At 45.9% G+C, this 27,854-nt stretch overlaps 1 protein-coding gene across 1 annotated transcript in view; it reads left to right on the top strand.

Moving 5' to 3' along the window:
- LOC146870662 (receptor-type tyrosine-protein phosphatase V-like) overlaps positions 1 to 27,854 on the top strand; it is a 450,224-nt gene that overhangs the window by 350,234 nt on the left and 72,136 nt on the right. Inside the window, 2 exon segments of the mRNA XM_085643396.1 lie at positions 9,020 to 9,157; positions 21,437 to 21,597. Coding sequence (XP_085499522.1) covers positions 9,020 to 9,157; positions 21,437 to 21,597 — 299 coding nt within the window.

Here is a 27,854-nt window from a genome sequence, read left to right as displayed (position 1 = left end):
CTGGCTTAACGCTGCTTTGTACATAAGCCCCCTTTCACGCTATGTTTAGCATGAAAGGGGCGTGTGCAGTGGGTGTTGCTGTGGGCGTTCCACTGTATCACCCATTGTATTTGACGCTGCCCCCTATGTACAAGGGTGGCGTACATAGGAGGCAGCGCCAAAATTGAGACCAGGGAAATCCTGGTCTTAAGTTGGCGAAACTTGGAAAAATGCATTATTTCTCCTCATTGTTTGCTTTTTCTATGTGTGCTGCCATGTGCAGCACACATGGAAAAGCAAAATGTCATGGTTTGTTTATGTACAGGAAGGTGCCCCTTCCTGTACATAAACAAACCTTTTTTAAAAAAATGCCATTTTGTAACTTTCATGTGTGCTGCATGAAGCAGCACACATGAAAGTTACAAAATGGCATTTAAGGATTGTTTATGTGCAGGAAGGGACACCTTCCTACACATAACCAATCCTCCCCTCCATGCAGACACCCTTGCACTCTGGTGCAAGTGCGCCTGCATTGGCGCTAAGTTGTTAAACTTAGCGCCATCGCAGGGGGAAACGCAAGGCTGCACCACATTCTTGTAAATATGGTGCAGCCTTGCGTTTCCGAAGTGGCGGAGCGTGTCGGTAAGCCCAGGAGGCTAATCACACGCTCCGCCACTTAATTGTATTTTTCCCCCATAGTCCTTTATCAGAATTGAGCGTATGACACATATTCCCAGCTATGACATATAAAGGTTTTCACTGAATTGGCAATGACAGAGTGCCTAACATATGCTCTGTGTTCTTTCACTTTACAACGCTATGTTTGAGTGTGATGTTTGTCATCACTCTTCAGAAAAAGACTATTTACCATTAACTGGATCCCCTTTCTTAGTCACTTGTCTAGGCTGCCTGTATTTATAATGAATGGAATTCAACAAGCCAAAACAGTGGCAAGTGTTAGCATCTACATAGATAATTGTCAGATAAAACAAAATAAAACCTTTCTGAAACGCCAGTAGACAATCGGGGATCCCTATTTATGGGGCATAGTTTAGACCTCATCTTTTTGTTGTTATTGTTAGATTATATTTGTAGAGCGCCAATCACCAAAGGTCTCTAGGCGCTAGTAGCGTGGACCGAGGTCCATTGGTCCCAGGTTTAGTCAGCGCACTGAATGGATTTAGCCGAATGCCTCAGCAAACAGGACGGTTTTAAGTTTTTTCCTGAACGGCAGTAGCAGAGGTTCCATACGTATATTATCAGGAAGTTTATTCCAGAGCTGGGGGATCAGGACTGAAAAAGCCCGTCCTCCCATGGTGGTTCTGTTAAAACGCAGGCAGGCCAGCAAGCTGGCCTCAGATGATCGGAGGTGCCGTTTAGGCACATAAGACTTCAGGTGGTCTTTAATGTATTTAGGTGCAATTCCATATCTGGCTTTATGCGCTACGCACCCTTGAACCTGATCCTCTGTCTAATGGGGGGAGCCAGTGCAACTGTTTCAGCAGGGGGGTGGCATGTGTTCTTCTTGGAGATTTAAAAATCAGCCTTGCTGTATCATTTAAAACTACCTGGAGTTTCCCCAGGAGTTTTTCATGGAAGCCCTATGTATATTGTGTTACTGTAGTCCAAACGTGACAGTATTAGGGCTGTCACGACGGTACGCATGGTAGAAAATGACAGCAGGGCACCGAGCTTTCGGAGCTGCCGCAGCAGACTTGTGCAGCTCCCCACTACCGACGACACCTGATTGATTAGGCTGAGTTTGGTGTCTAATTTGATGCCAAGACTCTTTACAACTGGAACTGGTGTCGGGGTGGTACTGAGCTCTTGGGGCCAGAAAAGATTTGACCAGGGTGAGGCCTCTGTAGTTAGAGCCAGCACCTCTGTCTTATCTGGATTCACTTTCAGTGAGTTCGAGGTCATCCAATTCATGGTAAACCGTAGGATGTTCTGGAACTGGAGCTGAGCTTGGGGACAGTTATCGACTCGAACTATTAGCTGGGTGTCGTCAGCATAGCTGAACACCTGGCAGTCTAATTTTGCCAGTGATTCGACCAGCGGCTGAAGATAAATATTAAATAGCAGGGGGGATAACGCTGAGCCTTGTGGGACCCCCCAGCGTAGGGCACCTTGCTTAGACCTGCATTCCCCTAGTTGGATTCTTTGAGACCGGTTTTCCAGGAAGGAGGTAATCCACTGAAGCATCATCCCACTAACTCCCAGCCGCCGGACACGGGCCAGCAACTGCCCATGGTCCACCGTGTCAAACGCGGCTGAGAGGTCTAGTAGGATCAGTGGAGAGGGAATCTTCTTGTCAGCTGCTAGCCTCAATTCATCCAGCACTGATAGCATCACCAACTCAGTGCTGTTGTGGGCCCTAAAGCCTGCTTGTCGTGTATGTAGCAGCTGATGTTCTTCTAGGAAGGACGAGAGAGTTTTGAGTACATGTTGCTCAAGAACTTTCGTTGAGAAAGGTAGCTGAGAGATAGGTCGGAAGTTTTTCAGATTGCTCAGGTCCGCCCCAGCTTTTTTTGGCAACGGGATCATCGTAGCTTTTTAAAATGTTTGGGGTACCCTCCCTGTAGTTAGAGAGTGATTTAGTAGGGATAATACCTCTGACCCTACTGCTGAGATGACCTTTTTAAACACCAGAGGAGGGCAGGGATCTTCGGGGGACCCGGACTTTACTTTGGCCACAATGTGGGCTAGGCCTTTAGAATCGAGTGTCAGGAAGGTAGAGAGCAAGGTATCCAGGGGCTCTGGTGGGTCTACTACTAATAGGGGGCAGGGAGTAATGCCGGTCTTGCTTATTTCCATAGTAATGTTTTTGACCTTGGTCAGGAAGAAATCCTGTACCCTTTCACATTCTGCTTGGTTTACAACAGTCCTTTGTTCTTTTGTGCGACTCAATTCCTCGAGTATGTTAAAGGTCTCTTTCTGGACGTTTGTCGCTTCCCTATTCCTCCCTTCATAGTTCAGTGATTTAGACCTAATGATTGATTTTTTATAGAGTTAGTGATGTTTTATACTTTTCCCGGGAGTCTGGGTCGTACGCTTTTCTCCAGTGCCTCTCGCATTGACGAAGGGCCTGTTTTTCCCCTCCGAGTTCTAGCGTATACCAGGGAGCACTCTTCATGGTGCGCGTTATCCTTTCTCTTTGCATAGGGGCCACCAAATCGAAGACTTGCCTCAGCCCGGATAGAAGGGTTTCATACGCCCGGTCCGGATCCCCGGTCTGTACACCCGCATGTAGTGTCTTATTTAGTGCTTCCCTCAGCTTAGCGTCCTCTATTTTGTGCCAGTTCCGTGCCGTTCTCCAGATTGGAGGGGGGTGTATCGGGTGGCTATCCACCGGGAGTTGGAGGCTGATCAGATAATGGTCTGACCAGCTGCAGGGTTTACAATCAGTGTGTATCTTAGCTGAGGACGTAGTGCAGATAAGGTCGAGGGTATGACGCTTCTCGTGGGTGGGGGACTCCACAAGTTGCTGTAGCCCTAGTGTAGGCATGGACACTCCGAACCTGCTAGCTACATGATCCTTGGGTAGAGAGTCCCAATGGTAGTTGAAATCCCCTAATACCATGATCTGCTGGTATCTGGAGCATAGGTCGCTGATCACTTCGTGGAACATGTCGTTAAATAGTGGGGTTGGATGGGGCGGACGGTAACCCACAACTACTATCAGGCACGATGATTTGAGCCTTATCTTGGTCCCTAGCACCTCCGCCCCATCCAGGCTCTCCTCGACTATTTTCTTGGTGGAAAGTGGCCTACGGCAGTAGAGTGCAACACCGCCTCCTCTTTTGCTGGCCTGCCTGTTGTACGTTATGATTTCATAATCTGGGGGGAGGGAGGCCATTATATTGGGCCGGATGTTTCCTCTAACCAGGTCTCCGTTAGGGCAAGGAGGTCAAGCTCTTTATCCTGGAGGAGTGTGAAGATCTCAAGGTTGTGCTTTTGGAGGGACCGGGTATTCAGGAGAGCGGTCTTTAGGCGACCGGGTACCACCCACCCTAGGTTGATGTCCTTATCTCCTGGCACACCACTCCTCCCTAGGTCTCCGGTGTCTACTAGTAGCTTATTTAGGTGGAGATTTTCTACTAGTGCTTCTGGAAGGGCCCGTGTGTGTGGTGCTTGTTGTAATTTCAAGAGTTCATCTCGGGTGTAGACCACTTTTTGACCAGAGTGCCTGGCCCCTGGGCCCGGTCGGGTGCGGACAGGCGTAGACGGGCTTCCCTTAGGCGCGCCCGTTGCGCGTCCGTCCCAGCATCGGTCTTATGACCGTGAGGAAGGCTGCAACTAGCGCACTGACCCAGCCCCGACCAAGAGTGTTTTGTCCTATGGAGGTAGGCACCAGGTAAAGCCAATGTCTCCTCCACACAATCAGCACACAGCTGTGGTGGACCGGGAGACGGCTTAGGAAGATGGGTGAGAGCAGGTTTAAGAATGCAGGTATGCTTTGAATACAGTGTGCAAAATAGCAATTCAATTTTAAAAATAAGTATTTTACGAGTTAAAACTTCACTGGCGCTAGCAGAGCTGCGAGCAGCGGCGTGTTCGGCGCAAGGGGCACCAGCTACTGATCAGCTGCGCGTCCGTCGCAGCATCGGTCTTATGACCGAGAGGAAGGCTGCAATTAGTGCGCTGACCCAGCCCCGACCGGAAGTAAAGTCAATGTCTCCTCCACACAATCAGCACACAGCTGTGGTGGACCGGGAGACGGCTTAGGAAGATGGGCGAGAGCAGGTTTAAGAATGCAGGTATGCTTTGAATACAGTGTGCAAAAGAGCAATTCAATTTTAAAAACAAGTATTTTATGAGTTAAAACTTCACTGGCGCTAGCGAGCTGCGAGCAGCGGCCTGTTGGGCGCGAGGGGCACCAGCTACCAGCTACTATTTATCATTTGCGCATCACCATTTAACCTCTTCAGCGCTGCGCGGATTCCCGCGCGGTGCTGAAAGATCTGAGCGCGGGCGGGGCCATGACGGAACGGTTCCGTCATAAGCACAGCCCAACCGACGTGCATGACGGAACCGTTCCGTCATCGGTGTCGAAGAGGTTAAAGTGTCTTGATTTGTTTTGATCGTATTAAATTTTTGTTTCCATCACACTTCAGAACTACAAAAAAATTGCTTAATTTGTTTCTTCCTAACTGCTGACAGAGTTTTACATATTCGAACAGCTCATTTAAAGATATTTAACTTCAGAAAACAATTAAGCATCCTACAACTTTCAGCTTTACACTCCCTTTATCCCAGAAATACTGTCCCATTTTTCACTTTACAAAATCCTCTCACTTTGTAGCCAGAGAAGGAAAAATAAACAACAATCTCCATTTAAAAAAAGCAAGCAGCAGCCTGTCAAAAGACAATGGAAGCCTGATATTTAACCTCTGTGTTTAAACGCACAGCAAATGTGACAAGTCATAAACAAAATTTGAAGACATCCTAATAGCTCATTCATAGATCATTCACCTTCTGAACTCCAGCACGGTTATTTTGAGGGTGCTGCAGCACCCCACGCACAACTACTTCCAGATCCCATCGGAGTCATGTCCACTGACATGCTCAGATCACCAAGCCATCATTTTCAACCTGCAAACTCCTACTTCATTTGCATCCCTAAAATCAAAGATACAGTACCATGAAAAACGAGATGGAAAAAACATCACTGAATAGCCTCTGGTAAACTCAAACTCTTGCTTTCATTTGGGCACTCAATAGCTCTCTAATAAACAGGGCTGGCAACACCCCCTTGCAATTTCCAGGATAGCACTAACACTGGCCCTAAAAGATTTGGAAAGCAAACTCATCTAAGTAAATGATATTCCGAGGATAATATGGTAATGAAACTGAAATATAAGTGACCAAGAATAAGTAGGGATGGAGAAGTCTTATGTGAGAAGATAACTCTTAAAAGTGCAACTGCAAATACTACATAGTGCCAGAAAATAAAGGTAAAAGTGCTTTCTACCGTGAGTTACAAGAAGAAACATAGAACTTGGGGGAACAAAATTCTGGCATTGTAAAATGTCTTTAACAGCATTCTATAGTGGCAAATCAGCTTCACCAGTGAGATAAGTGGGAGCCTATATGGATGAGGAGGGACCACACAAGGAGATACTAGATGCAGGAGTGATGTTGACTCCCAGGCATCACTCTATTTTGTAATCATTCACTCACCCTCATAATAAAATAAGGGTATTTCCTGTTACTGAGATTTATAACCTTTAAGTTTTTTGGTAGGATGGCCAATGATGAAGCATGACATCCAGGGGGGTGTGTGAAGCCATATCTTTCAAATTTTTCAATTGATTTTGAAATGGTTTGGGCTAAGGTCCTACTTTGAGTAATGCAAGTTATTGCCATGGTCCATAGTGTCTCCCAGAATTAGGGAATCTTCCAACGGTGACCATTGTATGTGTCATTCTCCTTTTTTGTGAACTGCAATCTTGTGAATAACCTGCTAGAGGTTATGAATGCTTGAGAAATCAGGATTTTGGATCAAAATATTATGATTAAGCTCCTGGCACAAAGCATTAGTGTTAGCAAATCTGCCATAAAAATGTGTTTGAGGCATATGAGCTGCAGATCACACACTAGCATAGTACGATCTACTATGTGTGGATCTGCAGCTCTACATGCCAAGAACAGATGCATACTGGTAAGTAGCATTTCCCTTCTCATCTTTTCCTATCGGGAGAAGCTGACACATGCAGATGGACCCATTTGTCTCCTTCCCTTTACATTCCACTGCTGTTGCCTTGCTTCTTCCACGTCGTTCTTTAACCTCTGATGAGCAGCATTAAAAATACAAGTTACCATTTCAATCATACACTGATGACACTTAAATTCTCATAACAGCAGTTAGTTCCAAAACACAAACCCCTATACTCTTGCAACACCTGGAAGAGGTAAATGTCTGGATGAGTTACATTTAAATAAAAGTAAAACGGAGATCTTTTGTAGCATGTGGCTTACCTAATAAATAATCACTGTCAGGAGTTGGTCCCTAACTTGTTCGCCAAACAATTGCTGCCGCAGAAAGAGTGTAATTTGTTTTGTTTTTTAAAGTCTGAGTTCTGGCTCAATGTGCAGCTTTTGTTGATGAAGAACCAGCTTGAGCAGATGTGCTTTGATTATGAGTACTGTTGAAATTCTAATGGTACCAGAAACAGGAACTTTACATCGTTCACAGGGACATGACAGACCAGGTTTGTTTCACCTGAGACTGCGGCTGCTTAGAGTAGCCAACGTCTCTGGGTGAAAAACCAGGAATAAAATGAGGAAACTCAGGGGACTCTAGATCAGCATTACTGATTCCCACAGTAATTCCTCATTTCTAGTTGTCCCATGAGTATCTTTTAACTGCACCTCAAGACACCCAGGCTTATTGAAACGCAGGGGGTGAGAGGGGCATTCAGAAGAAGCTCCATAGTGAACACAATTAATTTTCTCATCACATCTGAAAAAATATACTGTATCTATTCTGGTATCTATGAAACGTATGCCTCTACGGTCATTGTAATGGTGATGACGAAACACATGTTACACTATTGGGAAATGTGAAGTGGACAAAAGAAAGAGACCATGTCTCAAGTGCCAAAAAGCCATACATTGGCTTCTCATAGAGGCTCGTTAAAGTAAATTTTCTCTGATGTTTGCATAAATGCATGACTGGGAACGTTTTTCATTTTTATGAATTTTACATATACGGTCAGGAAAATCTATTGGAGTATTTATTTTTAAAAGCTGAAAAATTAAGAAATTGACATCCTTAGAAATGGCTGTGCATATTGGGAACGTAGAAAGTAAAAAAAAGATTAAAAGGAGCCTAAATAACTGCAGATGTGGACATGTATCAGTGCCAAGAAACCAGACTCTGAGAATTAAGAGCGGAGGGACTAGAAGAGATCAGGGCGTCAGGTCCCGCACGCTCCAACAAAGCCTCACAAATACAAAAAAAGAACCCGACTGGTCAATGGTGTGCCTAACAGTGTACTATGTCTTGCATGTCAGTCAATGTTGAGCATTTAAAAAAAATGTTAGGTAAGCCCACACACTCCTACCCAGGTGTCATGCTTTATCCTCAGGCTTCCTCATTCACCAAGAATAGTTCTAATGGTGAGCGGGATTTCTTAAATAAGGAAATTGCTTGCAAAATCTCCAGTTCATGGGTGGAGACAGAGGGATCCCACAAGGTATGATTATAAAATTTCCCAGATAGCTCTATGACGGATTTATTCCTCAGTTATCAGGGGTATGTTTAAAGACAAGTGTGTGGTGCTAAAGGAGTACACCTGCACCACATTGGTCAACATGTTTCTGCCAAGTGGCTCTATAACAGTGTCTGCGTCATTTAGTAGGACCAGGATCCCTTACTTAACATGAAGACTCTTCATTCAAGCACTCCTACATCATGCAGTCAGCCCATGTTACTCCAATCAACAATCCCATACATTTTTGGCCCAACCCCTTCCGGCCCTTTCTTCGAAGGTTCCCATACCAAGGGGGGAGGCTTCCTTTTTTAGGACGAGGATGAGGAGGGGGGGGGAAACAGAAGGAAAGATGGTCCACAGCTGGTCCTACCATTGATTTGATTAGTCGGGTTTTACTTTTTGTATGTGTATCATAATAGAAATAACAATATTTCTGCTACTGTTAATATTGAACCCACAAAAATTGGCCCGTATCATATTAAAGGTTCAGCGGAAACACCCAATCTCTGATGTGACACATCAATTAATGTATCAGTCCAAAAGCCTTCTGAAAGCCTATACTTAACATAGAACAACCTCCCACACGCCTTGAGAACTCCTATTGGTCAGAGGATCATAGAAAGTGCCTTTATTTAATAATGTGCATATAAAGCTGTGTATTTTGAAGGGAAAGAAAGCGCTAAGAGGTGTTTGAGAGTGCTGCTTTATAAATAGTCGTGGTTTGCTTTAAATGCCCCCCTATACAAAGATCCCACACTGAGTGCTGATTTCCAGGCTGTGTCCTCTTTTTTTCTGACTGCCTTCTTTCACCTGCCCTCCAGGTTCTCTGTGACCATTATTGGCCAACGGACGGCTCTCTCATCTCATATGGGCAGATAAACGTGCGATTGGCGGCCCAAGACCTTTCTAGCGAATGTACGACGCGTGAGTTTCGTCTGTGGCACGAGAGTGGAATGAATGCTGCATCCTTTCATTTAAGAATCCCTCTCACAATAAAAGGCTTTTAATTCGCTGAACAGAGAGTCAGGATTGTACAGTTGTACAAGGATTGCTAAAAGCTACACCCACTGTTCCAATAATTTCAGGTTGTTGACACAAGGCATTTTGTAAATGTCTGACACTTTTAAAATGTTTAATCTCACTTTTTGGTTTATCGATGTAGATGGATACAATGGGTAGGTTGTGAGAGAGTAGAACCTGATTGGGCCACTCACTTGGGATTCCTGTCATTTTAGCAGCAACTGATCTTCTCCTTTCCTTGTGTTTTGTTTGATGTCCATCCTTTCATTTCCTAGGGCAAAGAACAGCTCCTTTTTCAAATACTCTGTTTATGGCGTTGAAAGCCACAATTGGCAATGAAATAGTCTACTGTATAAATGTCTAGTTCAGTTCAGTATTTCGTGAAAGAGCTGTAGTTGTGGCAGGGCATACATAAGCACATAACCCAGGCAACTCATTCACCCGCACTGAGGTACTAGAGCAGTTAGTAGTGAAGTGAAAACTTGGGTGAAATCCACCTGACATCCTAGCACTGTACAGAATTGATAGCAAAAACATTAGTTCTGCCAAGACTGATAGCCAATAAATGTCTAGTGTGCGGGGGCCCCAGATGCCTAGAGTGAAGAAATTGCCAATAGTTGGTGAAAGTAAGAGTAATCTATGGCATAGGTAACACTACTAAACAAACATTTGCAATGCAATAGGTCCCACTTTGGGAGAATTAGAGCTACTGGCATTGTAAATGATGTCTTTTATCTATGTGTTTGCCTTTGAGACCTTATAAGTGTTTAGCCATGTAGCATATTAGCCATACCTTTTGCACACACCCACAGACCAGGAGATTCACTGCAGACAGAGTATTGCTTAACATACTGGAGCAGATGCATGCTCAATGTACAAAGATGTCCCTTTAAAGAGGCTGCAATGTCACCAATCCAACGCTGGATGTCCCTTCTGAAAGCTGCAAGGTAGACCCTTTGCTGCCAGTTGTCCCTTCTGAATGAAGTAAAGCATGTTGCAATCCCAGTGCTGGTCCCTAGATGCAGTGTTAATAGCAAACCTTTCCCAACTGAACTTCGTGTTCGAGGCATATGAGCTGCAGATTATACACTGTGCATAAATCGCCATCTGGTGTTGGGCCCGGATGTTTGCAGTTTGTTTTTCTTCTTGGACAATCTTAGGAAGTCACGAGTTCGGTGACTCCTCCTTCGGTCCGTACTGCGCATGGGCTTCGGCTCCATCCTCAGATTGTTTTTTTCCGCCATCGGGCTCGGATGTAATACTTCGTGCTCCGGCTTCGAACCTTTCCAGTTCGACCTTCGACGAAAAATCCTCGTCCATCGAGATTCTTCAGACAAAATCATCTTCTTTATCTCTCTCTTCGGCACTTCCTCGATTCGAGGCATCGGCAGCGGCCTTCGGGCCTATCTCGACTCCGGTCTCGGCCGATGGAAAGGACTCCCTTTAAGAAGTGCCCAAAATGTGGGTCTAAATTTCCCCACACCGATCTACATCAGGTGTGCAACCTCTGCCTCTCTCCCGAACAGAGGCCCGAGACTGCCCCGCCTGCAAGTCTTTTCGATCGAAAAAGACTATTCGGGATCGACGAGCTCGACGCACCATGGCGCACTCATCGACCTCGGCTCCACCCGACATCTTCGGAGAAGACATTGGAGCTTCGGGACAGCAGCACACCGAACAGGAAGACGACCTCGTCAGCGCTTCCGAGGCCGACGACTCCGACGTGGAGGACATCACACCGGCGCAGAGGGTCGTGAGTACTCTACACCCTCCCACTCCCACGCCCATACTGAAAGAGACTCCGGTTACACCTTCGCCTCCGGGCCTAGGCAAAACCAAACATACCGCTTCCATCACCCTACCTTCGGGCCCGGTGAAGAGGCATCACAAGTCTCCCGGCGGCTCGGGCTCGAGCCAGCCTGCTAGCGGCGCCGAAAAACACCCTTCGGCACCGAAGAAAGCCACGCCAAGCTCCGTTCCGAAGCCATCGGTGTCGAAACCTGGCCTCTCGGTGCCGACCAAACATAAATCCCTCGGCACTGACGCTTCCATGCCGAAGCCTGCCTCGGCACCGAACAAAAAATCGGAGGCCCCGAAAAAGCATGGCACAGATAAACCGAAGAAGCCGTCGGCCCCGAAAACATCGGCACCGACAGATGAATCGGTGCCGGAGGAGCTCTTCACGCCTGATCCTCTACAAAAGACCTTAACAAAGGATCCAAAGACTGGACATTTGACTTTGTCTTCAAAGAAAAGACATTTAGACAAGCCAGCTCCTCCTCCACCGCCAAAATGGAAGGACTCTGCCACATCTCCTTTCAGAGTGCCCTCCCCACCGCCTCCACCTCCTCCCCTCCTCCACCTTCCCCACCTCCGCTTCCACCTTCTCCACCCTTGCCTCATCGCTCTCCAACCCCGTCTCCAGACCCTGATGACCAAGGGGATCCCTACTATGATCCAAGGGATGCCCCACAGGACCCCACTCCTCCGGGCACACCAGACCCATGGGAGGATTATCATAATCCAGATGTCCCAGATGTGCCTCAGGCTGATCTTTATCCATCCAGGCCATCTCCACTAGAGGACTCCCTGGGGTTCCACAACTTGTTACAACGGGTGGCACATTATCATGGGGTGGAGTTACACAGTGATCCAGTTGAGGAAGACTTCCTACTTGACACTTTTGACATAGCAGATAAATCCACTGCCATATTACCCATGCTTAAAGGGGTGACCAAACATGCGGCAGAGGTTTTCAAAGACCCCGTCAGGGCTAGGGTCTTAAACCCCAGAATAGAGAAGAAATATAAGGCAGCCCCCACAGACCCTGCCTATATTAAAGGACCTGCACCCCTAGACTCATTAGTGGTATCCACAGCTAGGAAGCGATCCAATTCTCAGTCATCGGGTGAGGCTTCACCACCCGATAAGGAGTCCAAGATCTTAGATGCGTCAGGCAAACGCACTGCCTCACAAGCTGCCAATTTGTGGCGCATCGCCAACACGCAAGCGCTGCTGGCGCGGTACGACAGAGCGCACTATGATGAGCTGGAGGCTCTCATGCAACATCTCCTAGAGAAATATAAAAATAAGGCTCATGAACTGATACAAGAGGGAAAGATTATTACCAACACCTCTATTAAATGTGCCCTTGACGCAGCAGACACAGCTTCCAGGGCTATAAACACCAGTGTTCTGCTTCGCCGCCACGCTTGGCTCAGAATCTCAGGCTTTAAGCCGGAGGTCCAAGCATCTATATTGAACCACCCTTTTGACCAACAACACTTATTTGGCCCAAAAGTAGACGAAGCCCTGGAAAAAATGAAGAAGGATACAGATACGGCGAAGTCTATGGGAGCATTACAATCCCACACTCCTAGACGCTCCTTTTGCCGTTCCTCCTTTCGAGGCACTGGCAGGGGTTACTCTACCGATAACGCCTCCACGTCCTACAAGTCCCCTCCTCAGACTACCTTCACAAAGGGCTATCAAAGAGGTGGATATAGAGGGAACAATAATAAAGGCAGGGGCAAAACCAACACCGCCCGTTCTGCCACAGCGCCCACACAATGACTTTCCCCCGCTCCCCCCAGACCATTCCACTCCGGTCGGGGGCAGACTACAAGACTTTTTTCAAACCTGGGAGACCATAACATCAGACAAATGGGTGACCCAAATTATTCGGTCAGGGTACTGTCTCGAACTAACATCTACCCCCCTCAAATATTCCACCCAGGCACCGTGCAATGTCACAAGAACATACCACACTGCTGAAACAAGAGGTAATCTCCCTCCTGCAAAAACAAGCTATAGAGCAGGTCCCCATCAATCAGCAAAATTTAGGGGTCTACTCTCTGTACTTTCTGATACCAAAGAGAGACGAGACCCTACGGCCCATTCTAGACCTCCGGCCTCTAAATGCATACATCCATTCAGACCATTTTCACATGGTAACTCTCCAACAAGTTCTCCCACTCCTCTGCCAGGACGACTTTCTCACTACACTGGACTTGAAAGACGCATACTTTCATATTCCAATACACCCTTCTCACAGAAAGTACCTCAGATTTGTGGTGGACGGCCAACATTATCAGTTCAAGGTTCTCCCCTTCGGGGTCACAACCGCACCAAGAGTGTTTACCAAATGCCTAGCAGTAGTGGCGGCACACCTCAGAAGACAACACATTCACGTCTTCCCTTACTTGGACGACTGGCTAATAAAAGCCGCGTCCTACAACCAGTGTGTGCAACATACAAACACTACCATCCAACTACTCCACCAGCTAGGCTTCACGGTGAACCACCAAAAGTCCCAGCTGATACCGTCTCACACAAAGCAATACCTCGGTGCCACTATAGACACCTCAAAAGCGATAGCCTATCCCAATTCAGCCAGAATCGCAAGCATACAAGCCTTGCGCCAAAGATTCATTCTTCAGCACTCTCTCCCAGCAAGAGTGTTTATGAAGCTAATAGGAATGATGGCATCTTGCATCTTCATAGTGCCTCATGCAAGACTCCACATGCGTGCACTCCAAGAGTGCCTAGCACGCCAGTGGAACCAGGCCCAGGGACAGCTGATGGATCTGGTGTTGGTGGATGGTCGCACCCATCGCTCTCTGCAGTGGTGGAACACCACAAACCTTTCCAAAGGGCGACCGTTCCTGGACCCGGTTCCTCAGGTGATTCTAACGACGGACGCATCGCTCTCCGGCTGGGGAGCGCACCTATTACACCTCACAGTGCAAGGTGTATGGACGCCACAACAAAGGTTACTCCACATCAACCATCTGGAGTTATTGGCGATCTTTCTAGCCCTGAAATCGTTTCAGAAACAAATCTCAGCCAAAGCAGTCCTCATTCGCACAGACAATATGACTGCAATGTATTATATTCAAAAACAGGGGGGGGACACACTCTCCCCAGCTCTCTCGGTTAGCACAGAGCATATGGAGATGGGCAATCCCACAAAAGATCTTTCTCCTGGCACAACATGTCCCAGGTATACAAAACACCATGGCAGATCTGCTCAGCAGACAAACGCAGCAAATGCACGAATGGGAACTGCATTCACAAGTTCTTCACCCATTCTTTCACAAGTGGGGGCATCCTCAGATAGACCTCTTCGCCACCCACGAAAACAAAAAATGCCCAAGCTTCGCCGCCAGATACCCACACCCATTGTCCAAAGGCAATGCGATATGGATGAACTGGTCAGGCAAATTTGCATACGCCTTTCCACCTCTCCCGCTAATTCCATTAGTGGTAAGGAAGCTACAACAGCACTTCCTCACACTCATTCTGGTAGCTCCAACATGGGCCAGGCAGCCGTGATACACCACACTACTACAGCTCTCAGTGGTACCACATCAAAAACTGCACCTGTCCCCATGCCTCCTAACCCAGAACCATGGAGAAATCAGGCACCCGGACCCAGCTCAGCTCAACCTTGCGATCTGGCTCCTGAAATCTTAGAATTTGGATACCTTAACCTTCCCCCTGATTGCATGAACATTATCAGGGAAGCCAGACGTCCTACCACTCGAGCATGCTATGCCGCAAAGTGGAAGAGATTTGTTGTTTACTGCCGTAACAATACAATCAACCCTTTAGATGTATCCATACAGCACATCATATGCTACCTGCTCCATCTTCAAAGGTGTAACCTGGCATATTCATCCATCCGTCTACACCTAGCAGCAATTGCTGCTTACCTGCAAAACAGACAGCATTTATCACTTTTTAGAGGGCCTGCTATTAAAGCCTTCATGGAAGGCCTTAAAAGAGTAATTCCACCCAGGGCACCACCCTCACCAGTGTGGAATCTAAATTTAGTTCTTACAAGGCTAATGGGTCCGCCTTTCGAACCAATGCATAAATGCGAGCTACAATTCCTTACTTGGAAGACAGCTTTCCTCGTAGCTATCACTTCCCTTAGAAGGGTTAGTGAAATACAAGCGTTCAATATACAAGAACCCTTTCTACAGATACATCACAGCAAGGTGATACTTCGCACAAATCCAAAATTTCTGCCTAAGGTCATTTCCCCCTTCCATCTCAATCAATCGGTGGAATTACCGTTTTTTTTCTCGCAACCTCAATCTGTTGCGGAAAGGGCTCTACATACACTTGATGTGAAAAGGGCTTTACTTTACTACATACAAAGAACGCAACCTTTCTGAAAGACTAAACAGTTGTTTGTCTCCTTCTCTCCACCGCATAAAGGCAACCCCATCTCAAAATCAGGGATAGCTAGGTGGATTGTAAAGTGCATACAAATTTGCTATCACAAAGCGAAAAGAACATTATCTGTTCCACCTAAAGCCCACTCTACAAGAAAGATAGGGGCTTCTATGGCTTTTCTAGGGAACATACCCTTAGATGACATCTGCAAAGCAGCCACATGGTCAACACCGCACACCTTCACAAAACATTACTGTGTAGACGTGCACTCCAAACAACAAGCTAGTGTGGGCCAGGCTGTACTAAAGACACTGTTTCAAACCACTGCAACGAATACCGGTGGTCGCCGCTAGGGTTGGGTACTGCTATATAATCTATGCACAGTGTATAATCTGCAGCTCATATGCCTCAAACGGAATATGCTACTTACCAGTATGCATCTGTTCTTGGCATGTAGAGCTGCAGATCTATACACGCCCACCCGCCTCCCCGGCTACCTGTATCCGTTCCAGTCTATCTTATTTAGATATAACACACATGGGTTTCTTTACTATTATCACTACGCTCCATCTTTTCCCTGCTGGCGAAAAACAATCTGAGGATGGAGCCGAAGCCCATGCGCAGTACGGACCGAAGGAGGAGTCACCGAACTCGTGACTTCCAAAGATTGTCCAAGAAGAAAAACAAACTGCAAACATCCGGGCCCAACACCAGATGGCGATCTATGCACAGTGTATAGATCTGCAGCTCTACATGCCAAGAACAGATGCATACTGGTAAGTAGAATATTCCTTGCTTTGTATTGCATTATGGTCGTTGACATGTGAAAATTTTTTAAACTGAAGCGTTTCAAAAAGCATTACAGTCAGAAGTTAATGCAACCACAAATTAAAATGCATTATGGTCAGTGAAGTTTTAAAAAGTGCAAAGTGAAGCGCTTGAAAATAAATTACAGTCGGGGAAGCATAAAAGCATGTCACAATGCACGCAGTGTCTGATCAAAGTTTACCTGAAAGTCTTAAAAAATGCATGATAGTCGGAAAAGGGGGATAGCGTGTCACGATTTCAGAAAAGTGAACTGGGGAGGAAGGAGCTTTAACAACAGCACAGCCAGGCTTTGGAACTCTCTTCGACCACATCTTAGGTTCATATCCACCCACTTCACTTTCAGAAAGGAACTAAAGACATGGGTATTTAACAATTAGTAACTCCCGGCTCAGCATGTTTATGTTCAGCAAACGCCAAGACACCTAATGGTAGACGTGCGCTAAAAAAGTCTGTTTAACATAACATAACAGCACACTTAAACCTTGTGGCTTATCCAAACTTAACGCAAAAACCAAATAAAATGCATTACTGTCAAAATTTGAAATGGCAGCTTCAACGACGCGTCCGGGGGGGTGAGCGAGGAGACAACAGATGGCCAGAGCTGTCCAACAAAAGAGAAACATCAGTGATGTCTGCTGCGAGGGAACCAAGCACTCAAAGGCAGGACAGATGTACACTATTAACCAACCACAGTAAAGGAATTGTGAAAGGCAGGCCAACCAACTAAACTAAAGCGCTGGGCATTTTGAAAGCCTAAGACTGAATACAACATGCCTCGCAGAGCAGCGCATGTGCTGCCCAGGCTCGACCTAAAAATTAGTGAGGTTCTTACATATCAAAATGGAGAGTAGTGTTAGATACTTCAATTATCACTGACCTAATCATGCATATTTAGATTACATTCATAAATTGCAACACGGAGAGATTTAAAATAATGTTTATTCTGCTTTTTATCTCTTTTATGTCATTATCTTGATTCCACTGATTCTTAACATTACGGACCAGGCAGTCCTTCTTGCTCTTACAAAGGTACCTGTTAGAATCCGGATTCCCCGGGTGGCACAGGTGAGTACCTGCGACAACCAGGGGGTCCTTCTTCCAGTCAGGGTAAGGGGTTACACTCTAATAATCACCCCCGCTCACCCTCTAGGTAGCTTGGCACGAGCAGACAAGGCGTTAACTTAGGCGTAATGGTTAAGCATTTGTGATCACATACAACAATCCAATGTTACCCCCACAAATGGACTCCACACTGGGTGTATCAAAAAATATTCTTTGTTTATAGATTTCAGAATTATCGCAAGACCCAATAACGTGTAAAACGGGCCCACAATATTACTTGGCAAAAAGAGTTCTTAGTTCAGCGTATTGTTACAAGGTCCGTGCACTTCGTTCCCGGTTCTGTTGGGGGAACGGGTCTCACTCGCTAGGCGGCTGCTCCAAGGGGGAGCGTGAACCTCAAGGTGCGATCGGGCATAGTACCTTTATCTTGTGGAAGTCGGCGTGAAGGCTGTACGGCATTCAGTGCGATCTCTGATGCGGGGTCGTCCTGGCGATGCGTACTACGGTACTCGGCGACCTTGGGCGTGCAGGCTCAGGGGACGGGCATCCGGGGGCACTTTCCAGCGGGTTGCGGCGTTCGCGCGGTGCCGCTGATGGGTAAACTGAAGATGACGCTGCGGGGCACAAACACTCGTACGCTCAGGGGAGACGCACGGGATCACCACATGCGCCGCGGCTTTCCCCAAAGCAGAGGGAAGGCGCGTACGCAGGCAATGTGGTTCGTAGGGGGGTAAAGCAGTACGGTCACAGTCCTTCCGTTACGGTGCTCAGGCTGGGTGAGACCCTCCTTTGCGGTGGAGCTACGGCTCGTAGAGGGGCCACAATCACGTTGTTCGGGCCGGACGGTGGGTGCAAGCTTCAGGAGAAGTACGCTTCGGTCGGGAAGCGCACGCAGCAGTTCTCTTCCAGATTACAGGGAAAACGGTCCGTTTTTCTGCACTCTCACACGGCGGTGAAGTCCACTGGTCCTGGGACTTCGTTCAGGGGGCAAGCTCAGCACAAGCCCTTGGAGATCTTAAACAGCACAAGTTGAAGCAAAGTTTATCAGCAATCTTTCTCCTCTCCTTTAGCAGCAGGGCAACCACTGCAGGCCAATCCCCCAGGTCAGGGACAGTATTCTTCCCACAGCTTTCCCGGTTCCTTCTCCTCAGGCAGAGGTTCGTCTTGTAGCAGGATCTGATTTCTTAGGAGCAGGGCTCCTACATTTATACTACATTTCTTTTGTTCTCCCAGGCCAGGGGGGCCCTTGCCTAGTTCAGTCCAGTTCTGGAGCACTTTGTTTACGCGATGCAGGCTTCTTCATTCAGGGTGCAGGGCAAAGTCCTCAGACGCTCCACAGCGGGCGGAGCCGGCATTGTGGTGGCAGAGCACAGTCCTATTCAGAGTCCAGGTGCACTCCTCCCACCCATCTACCTGTCAATCGTCCTATTCACCACCAGGCTACCTAGCCCTGCCCATCTGGGTTTCCCCAGGCCTATCACTCACGCAAGCCAGACAGCAGATACACATCACGCAAAGGCGGGCTGAAATGGATAGGCAAGCAAAGGCCAGCTTTCTAAAATCGGCATTTGCAAACGCGGAATATTAAAATAAACCTCACTAAAAGGTGTACCTTATTATTCTGAGTTCAGGCATACTAAGCTCGATTTTCTACCATGTTCCTTGGGCCTGTTAGGATCATAGGATGTAACAATCTTAACAGCCCATTCTAGCCTATGAGAACAGGGTAGCCTTACAATAGTGAAAAACGAAAATGGCTATAATTCACTATTAGGACATGCCACACACATCAGGGCTTGTCCTACCTTATGCTTAAAATGCACCCTGCCCTTGGGCCTACCATAGGGGTGACTAATATGAAGTTAAGGGAAGGTTTTAGGGAATGGCAAGTGTGGGCACTTGCCCAGTCAGCATGTCAGTACCAGACTGCACGCAGGTTCTGCAATGGCAGACCTTAGATACATTTTACCAGGCCGCTTCTGTGGGTGGCACAACCAGTCCTGCGAGCCCACCAGCGGTATTTTTACACGCCCTGGCACTCCTGGTGCACTATACTGGGGTCTGATAGTAAACCAAATAAGCCAATCATGGGATCCAACCAACATATACATTTTACATAGGGAGCACTTGCACTGTGGCACTGGTTGGCAGTGGCACAGCGCTCTGAGCAGCCAACACCATAAAAACACATGAGGCACAACGACAAAAAGTGGAAGGGAGACTCACGCCAAGGTGCCAGGTCTAACAGTACCCCAAAGGGGCATCTTCAGTTCCTCCTGAGACCCATGATGGGTGGCTGCTGTGCAAGAAGTGTGACTCCATGCTCCTCAGTCTGAAAGCACCAACTGTCCTCTGGGAGCTTCCAGACACCACTCTCACAAATGTGACGTTCCTGTGGATTCCCACCTTCATACCACCGCAGACAATGCCACAGTCACTGCAGGCCATGCTCGATGCATTCATGATTACCTGCCATCTCTTGCTGACAGCAGATAAAACGTGATGCCTCCTCTTTGCCCTTATGACAGTGGTTCACTCAAATGCATGACTCTGCAATACACATACACAGAAAATACACATTATGGAAGTCAACCCTACTCCCCAGATTGAGATGCGACAGAACATGCTTTTTTAGGCACTCATATAACTGAATGTTGAATAAGTACTGTTTGCTGCATGTCACCGGTGTGGGTCAAGGATGCCTCATTGGTGAGCCCCACGCATGCTAAAGCAGCGATGCTGCAGGACTTACATGCATTGTTTTATCTTTATGGTGGCTTCCTTACTGGAATAAAAGGGCATGACGAAGGTTATGGAAAGCACCCGAAATAGCCTGTGCCACTTTATATCATGACTGTCGTTGCCATTTCCAAATACCAACTTGCTATTGGAGGGTCACAGTGTCCTTTGGTTTTTGATTTGATATTGGTGGGAACTTTTCCTGGAGTCTCAGGGCAGACGGAGATTCCTGGGCTCAGCGAGTAACAATGTTAGCTTTTTAGGACTGTTGACTTGTGGCTTTACCTTACCATTCAGCTCAAAACAGAGCTCCAAGTTCAACCCTAGCATTTAACCACCAGGATAGTCCCATAGTCCAAGATTTACTCAGGGAGTCGGTTTTCAGAGAGAAACTCAGTAATCGATAAGAAATATATTAAAGCAATCAATAAATTGCTGTGCAGGAGGTGCTTTTATGTAGGAATAAAAGGTACTGTATTTTTGACACACAACTCCATACTGTACATACAGAATCAGACATTAGAAGTGTGGTATATAGTTATCAAGGTCTAAATCACTGCGTGAGGGAGCTGATATTAGCTTAGGATATTCCCAATGACAAGTGGAAAAATATAGCCAGTATATGTTGGGGCCCATTGTCCTCAGGCACCCCTACTCAATAGTCAGTCAGCATCTTCCTTGAAGCTGGTCGCAAGGCATCCCTTCCTGGCAAATTGCAAGACTCTCTGGGTTCCCGGTCCCAAACCTTACTAAGCAGGAGTTGACAACCTGAGCATTTGGCAGTGTGTTCACATAAAAAGTATCACACAATTCAAAGAAAAGATTAATATTGGGGACCACAACTTTGGGAAATGCGAGTTGCTTATCAAGTTAACAAATTTATTCTAAGTCTCTGTTGAAAATAAATGTAACTTTTACAAATAAGTGCATCCTTTTACTTTTCTGTTCCTTTGTAATAGGCTTTGGAATGTGCTGGTTGCACTGTTTCCTTCCCCATTCTGTGGCCAGTATTACAAGCATATTACTTTTACTGCCAGACCTGAACCTGTAAAGTTTGGCTATAGGTGTTAGAGGTGCCACATGTTATGGTTAATTCGTAATAGATAGTGGTAGGAGGTGCTGAAATCAGGCAGACGTGTGTTAGAGCCCGCACTGAGAAGCATTTGGGAGACTTGTTTATTGCTTCAGGTAATTTAATGGCAGATGATGGGTGCCTATCGCAGTTTGGCCTGATTCGACCAAAGCTATTCGTATTAGTTCCAGGTCAATTGCCATCCTCCGTCTTCTGCGCAACCTCTCCAGCTCCCACTCCTTAAAGAACCCACCTGGCTTGCATGTGTATTATAGCTAAAGATTAATGCGATGCATATAGCTACTTCACCACTTTCTTCTGCTGTTTGCTTCAGGATGTCATGATGTTTGAGAGAGATGTCCACCAGCTGCATTACACAGCCTGGCCGGACTACGGCCTTCCTGAGTCCACAACCTCTGTGATGTACTTTGCGGAGCTTGTGCAAGAACATATCCAGGCAGCCAAAGGGTCAGGGCCCACAGTGATGCACAGCAGGTAAGGACAAGCACCAGGGTTTATGGAGAAACCAACATAAATCCTGGAAAATTAGATGTAAATATGCAGATGTCAACTTTGTATGACTGTCTTAAAATCAATGTTCATCTTATTGCTTAGCCCTCATTAGTTTAGGATGTGCTTCTGGACATTTTGTCTTCTTATAAACTCAGTTGAACATAACATTACTTTATGCTTATGAAAAGACCAGCGTGTAGTCAAAGTAAGGGCCTTTCATCCATAGCTCTACTTGGATAGTGTGGTGAACAGATGAAGGTCCAGTCCATGTAATATCTTTAAGTATATTTATTCCAGGTTAAGATCTTGAGTAGAGCCCCACCAGGAGCAGCCTTCCTGCTGCTCAGCTCATTCTCCCAACTGACAAACTCCATACATCCAACAGTCCACAGCATCATCCACACCAACATTCCACACCACACTCACACTGGCTGAGCAGCTGGTACAACAGATAGCATGTGGGACAAGCTGTCTCATAATTACTTTTGTGTTACTTGAGTGATTTGTGTCTCTCTCTTCGCTGCAGGATGTCACAGAATGCCTATTTTGCATACATCTTTATCAAGTACTTTTTAGAGCAGCATGTCATTTTGTATTCATAACTCTGGACCATTTTAAACCTGCAGTAAACCCTCTCTCCTTCAACTAAAAATTGTGAAACCAGTCTTTCTGGCACCCGTGTGGGAATGATCCCTGATCATGCAAACCGTGATTGCTCTTTCACAGCACTTTCGTTCCGCATTTTACTTGATGGTGTTCTGTATCAGTTACACCAAATGTCCAGGCCTCTCTGTTCAGCCTTCAGATTAATTCTACTTGTGCACCAACCATGCCATCATGTTTTTAAGTCACCTTGGTTTTTAGCATGGTATTCCCCCAAACATTTTGCCTTCACCGCCTTAATTTGCTGAACTTGTTTTCGCTGACATTAGGACTCTGTACTTTGACACTTCTAACCAGTTCCAAAGTACTTGCCATCTCTCTCCAAAAAACATGGTACAATTAGACTGCACCTAATGGGCACATTTAATTTACTTGTAAGTCCCTAGAAGATGGTACTGCATGTACCCTGGGTCTGTAAAGTAAATGCTCCTTGTAGGCTGCAGCGCTCATTGTGCCACCCACTAAAGAAGCCTTTAAAAACATGTCTCAGGCCTGCCACTGCAACCCGTAGTGCAGTTTTAAACTGCCATTTATATCTGACAATATAAACCTTTTGCCAGGCCTAAACATTCCTTTTTATTACTTATTTAGTCAATCCTAATGTACGCCCTAAAGGCTCATTGAGAAGGGCACATGGTGATTAAATGGTAGGTCATGTGTGTTTTAAGTTTAACTTGTCCTGACAGTGAAAAACTCCTGAAGTTCTTTTTCACTGTTGTAAGGCTTATCTCTACAAAGACGAACACTGGAGTACCCTATTACTTTGAGAACTGCTAAATGTGCTCTTGCGGTAGGATTTTTTCCTTCAATTCACTCTTAATTGACGCGAGCAGGTGGAATCACCTTATTATTGGTAATTCCGCGTCAAAGAGTAATGCAGAATTACCAAAATTACTCTGATTACTCCAGCGTAATTGAAATTCTGCCCATTCCTAATTGTAATTTAAAATCCCTCTGGGTTTCTGGTTGACTAGGGTATGCACCTAAGCCAGGCAGAACCCACCACTCAAGTCAGGGTAAGGGAGTTACACACCCAAGATAACCACTGCTCACCCCCTCTTAGCTTGGTAGAGCAGTCAGGCTTATCCCAGAGGCAATGGGTAAAGCGTTTGCACAACACACACACACACACGCAACATACTAGGCACACCACAGAAAAGATTCCACACAAGGTTATATAAAATATACTTTGTATTATACATAAAACAAATTAGACCACAATCGCATCAATCAATAATCACTTTGCCAACTAGGCAATAGTCATATCATATGTAGTGCACTGAAGTAAATACTCATAACTTGCACATGTCATGACACCATCACGAAAATATTATGCCTAACATCACAGTTAGTGCCATAAAGTGAATACTCCTATTTGGCACATGTCATAAGAACACCTTGTGAATGACACGGTTACTCTGCATATCATACTATCACATAATGTTGCATTACATCAGGGCCGGAAAAGGCAGTAGTTAGATGCAGCTTAAATCACCAAATTTCATTGTACAAGTAACAACCAACATTACCATAAACACATAGGGTGCAGCGTCCCTGCCCTCCTACTACTCTTGATGTGGTATTTCCCCTCCACCATGTGGGGCTCAGAAGCATCTGCTACCCTCCCACCAGGGAATACGGTAATCCCACGGGTTTCCCTGAAACCAGCTCGCAGTTGGGACTTCAGTGGAGTATTCCCTCTAATGTGCAAAATCTTAAATACGTGTTCCCAGGTAGGTGTGGCAAAGTGGGGAGGCACAATATGGTCAAGTACGGCTGCCTGCGACCGCACAGCGCAGCTGCGAAGCCCCAGGGCTTGCGGGTCAAATGCGGATGGAGACATCCTCCCGGGGTCTCTCCTGGGCGATCCGCAAGAAGAACACCGCTGTTGGGGAGGTGAGTAAAAATAAACAAGGGACCTTTGTGGAGGCTGACAGCCTGCTCGGCTACTTGCGAGAAGGAGAACCCATTGCTTCCCCCCTGGTAGAGGACACTGCTGAGCCCTCATGTGTTCTCCCTCTGCTCGGTCAGGACCAACTGCTACCTCACAGTGTCCCTCCCCAGCTGCACTAGTTGAGGGGGCGCGAGGATCCTTTCTCTCTGCTGGAAGTCGGACAGGGGCGGCTGTGAGGCTCCGGCTTTACTCTGGAAGTGACCTCGCCCTGCTCCGCACCAAGGCTCCTCCTCACACATTGCAGGGCCTCAGGCAGCAGTATTTCACTTGCGGCGCTTTCTTTTTTTTTTATGTTTGAAAGCTTTATTAGAGAAAAATAAGTAATACAATAGGGTGACATCAGCCAATATGAGAACAAAGGTATGAGATGGGACAAAGAAAGTAGAATCAGCCAATATCACAGTGAAAGACAAAGCATTTTAAATGGTGGGGAGGGAAGGAGGGGGGGGGGAAGGGAGGAGAGAAGAAAACAAAAACATGGTATTGATCTTAGAGGATGGGTAAGCAATAATAGGAAATACAGTCAATGGCAATCAAAAAGTACAGTAAAAGGCATCATATGAATAATTGCATGAATGAAAAATAAATATGAAGAAGGTCAATACAAAGCTAAATAATAACAATATTGGGACTGAAAAATATCATGAAAAACTGCAGGCAAGAGTACATGAGTTCAGGGGGGCTTGAAATTATCTGAAGATAGTGGAGAGTAACACTTTTTGGCGGATTGATCAAGGTATAGAGTGAGAGGTAGCCAGTAAAATTCAACATTTCGGGAGGGTTTACAGGAGGAGGCAAAAGCAACATCAAGTCTGTGTGAGTGACATACAAGATTCCACCAACAATTGAGAGACAATTTGTTCAGAGATTTCCAATTAGAGACAATATGTTGTAATGCCAGAGCCAGCATAAGATCAAAAAGATCGCGAGAATGTGGGGGGAGGACTAAATCCTCTGAAAGGCTACCAAGAAATACTAAAGGAGGAGAAAATTGAATAGAGAGGTTGAAAATGCGAGAAAGGCGAGAGAATATCTGAGACCAGAAAATACGAGTTGAAGGGCAGAAGAAGAAGAGGTGGAAAAGATCCGCAGAAGGGGCATTACAGGTCCAACAGTTAGATACAGCATCAGGTTGAAAGCGGGAGATAGAAAAAGGAGAAAGGTAAAGTCTGTGGTAAAAGAAAAATAAGGATTGAGTGAGAGAAGCAGTACGGGAAATCTTCAAGGACCGAGCCCATATTTTGTCCCAGAGAGAAGTCGGCCATGAAGAAAGTAAGTCTGTCTCCCAGGACAATTCTAATTTTGATTTGAGACGAACTGGATTGGGGGCTGAAAAGTACCGGTAAATGATGGAAGCTTTAGGAGTTGTAGAAAGGACAGTGAGTAGAGAGGAAGATGAGGCAGGTAGGTCTTCAGAGGGGAGAGAGTAATAACGATCTAGAATGGTTTCCATAAGGATGGGGAATTTCTTTGCAAAAGAAGGAGGGCAGTGGAATTGAGACCGAAATGCAGGAAATGAGCAAGGGGATGACCCATCAAAAAGATGACGTATCCAAATGATACCTTTCGCTCTCCATGAGGGCCATGCAATAGGTCGATTGTTAATTAATAAAAGTGAATTGTACCATATAGGCAATAGTAGGAAGGATTCCTGCGTTACTGAGGAAGGTGAAACTAAAGGGCGCAGAAGAGAAGAAGTATGCTTGAATAAAAGGGGATTAAGGCATGGGGCTTTAGAGGTAAAACGAATTACTTCTTGGAAAGAGTACGGAAGCAGTAGTTCCTGTTCAACAGAAAGCCAGAGGGGAGAAAAAGGGGAGGGTTCCTGAGATAACCAGCGGGAAGCCTGTCGAAGGGAAAAGGACTTGTGATAGAGGCGAAAGTCTGGAAAGTTGGTACCACCATTAAGTTTAGATTTACGTAAATTGGAAAGCGATATGCGGGCTTTTTTCTGCTTCCAAAGAAATTTGGACAACGTAGAGTCAATGCGGCGGAAATAGGAGTTTGGGATACGAAGTGGGAGCATGGATAATAAATAGATCAAAATGGGGGCAATCATCATTCTGATGGAGTCAAGACGGCCCCACCAGGAAAGAAATAGTGGATTCCAAGAGGTGAGTAATGATTCTATCCTAGATATGACTGCATTCATGTTGAGTTGAATGGAGGAGGATATAGAGCTAGAAAAAAGAACGCCGAGATATTTAATTTTTGTAGAATTCCAAGCGAAGCCAGTAGCCGTGAAAAAGTGGGGGAGACAAAGTGTGGTTAAAGGAAGAATCTCTGTTTTGTCCGAGTTTATTTTGTAACCGGAGACCAAGGAGAATTGCTGAAATTCGTTTAGTAATGCGGGGACTGAGGTAGGCGGGTCAGAAATAAATAAAAGAATATCGTCAGCATATGCAGACAATTTAAGATGACGTTTACCGTACGGGAAGCCAGAGATGAATGGATTACTGCGTATGGAGGTAAGGAAAGGTTCAAGCGCTAAAATAAATAAAAGAGGTGATAAGGGACAGCCCTGACGAACACCCCGTTGAAGTGTGAATGGGGAAGTGAGTTGACCATTAACGAGAACAGACGCTTTGGGCATAGAATATATCAAAGAAATATAAGATATGAATTTAGGGTTAAAGCCGTGCCATTTTAAGGAAGCCAGAAGAAAAGACCAGTCAACCCGGTCGAAGGCTTTCTCAGCATCTACTGAAATGGCTGCAAGGGGAATCGATAGTGAAGGGGCTTTACTTAAAACATTAAGAAAGAGTCTAGAATTGTCCGAGGTCAAGCGGCCCCTGACAAAGCCGCATTGTTCTTTCCCTATAAGATGTGGTAGGAGCGGGTCAAGGCGAAGAGCTAATAGTTTCGCAAAAATTTTATAGTCAACATTAACTAGAGATATAGGTCGATAATTTTTACAGAACTTAGGATCTCTACCATCTTTAGGGATAAGGCATATGGTAGCGTCCTGAAAAGAGCCTTGGGCTGATCCAGTAGAACAAAAAGACTGAAATAGAGATAAAAGGTGGGGTAAAAGAAGGTCTGAGAAATGTAGGTAGAATTCAACTGGGAAGCCGTCCGGTCCTGGGGTTTTCCCCTTAGTGAGGGAGGATAGAGCAGAGGACAGTTCCGAAATCGTGAGGTCAGAGTCAACAGCCGAAATATTAAGGTGGGAAGTATCTGGTTGAGGTATGTTGTCAAAGTAGGATTGAATAAGGTCTGGGGTGGGAGGGTTTTCCGGAGTATATAGAGTTTTATAAAAAGAGTGGAATTGTTCCAAAATTTCTGCATTGGTATGAAGAAGTACATTAGAGGGGGAATAAATAGAATCAATATTAGTACGTTCTTTACGAGATTTTAAATAATTAGCTAACAGTTTACCTGATTTATTTCTACCTCCATAAAATCGCGCGCTGCTCCGGAGAAGAAAAGAGGAGGCAGAGTCTGTGGTAAGTTTGTTAAAGGCAATCTTAGCCTTAAGCAATTCAGGAGACATAATCTTATCAGAGGAAGTATAGAATTGATGTTCCAGAGATTTAATATGAGCAAGGGTGACTTTACGTTTTTGAAGGAATTTTTTCTTCTTTTTAGAGACAAAATCAATAATAAAACCTCGGGCTGTGGC

Source organism: Triturus cristatus, chromosome 1_1 (assembly GCF_964204655.1).
Source record: "Triturus cristatus chromosome 1_1, aTriCri1.1, whole genome shotgun sequence".
NCBI classification, from domain to species: Eukaryota; Metazoa; Chordata; class Amphibia; order Caudata; family Salamandridae; genus Triturus; species Triturus cristatus.
The sequence above is the reverse complement of the archived record's forward strand: the minus strand, read 5'-3'. Positions and strand labels throughout refer to the sequence as shown.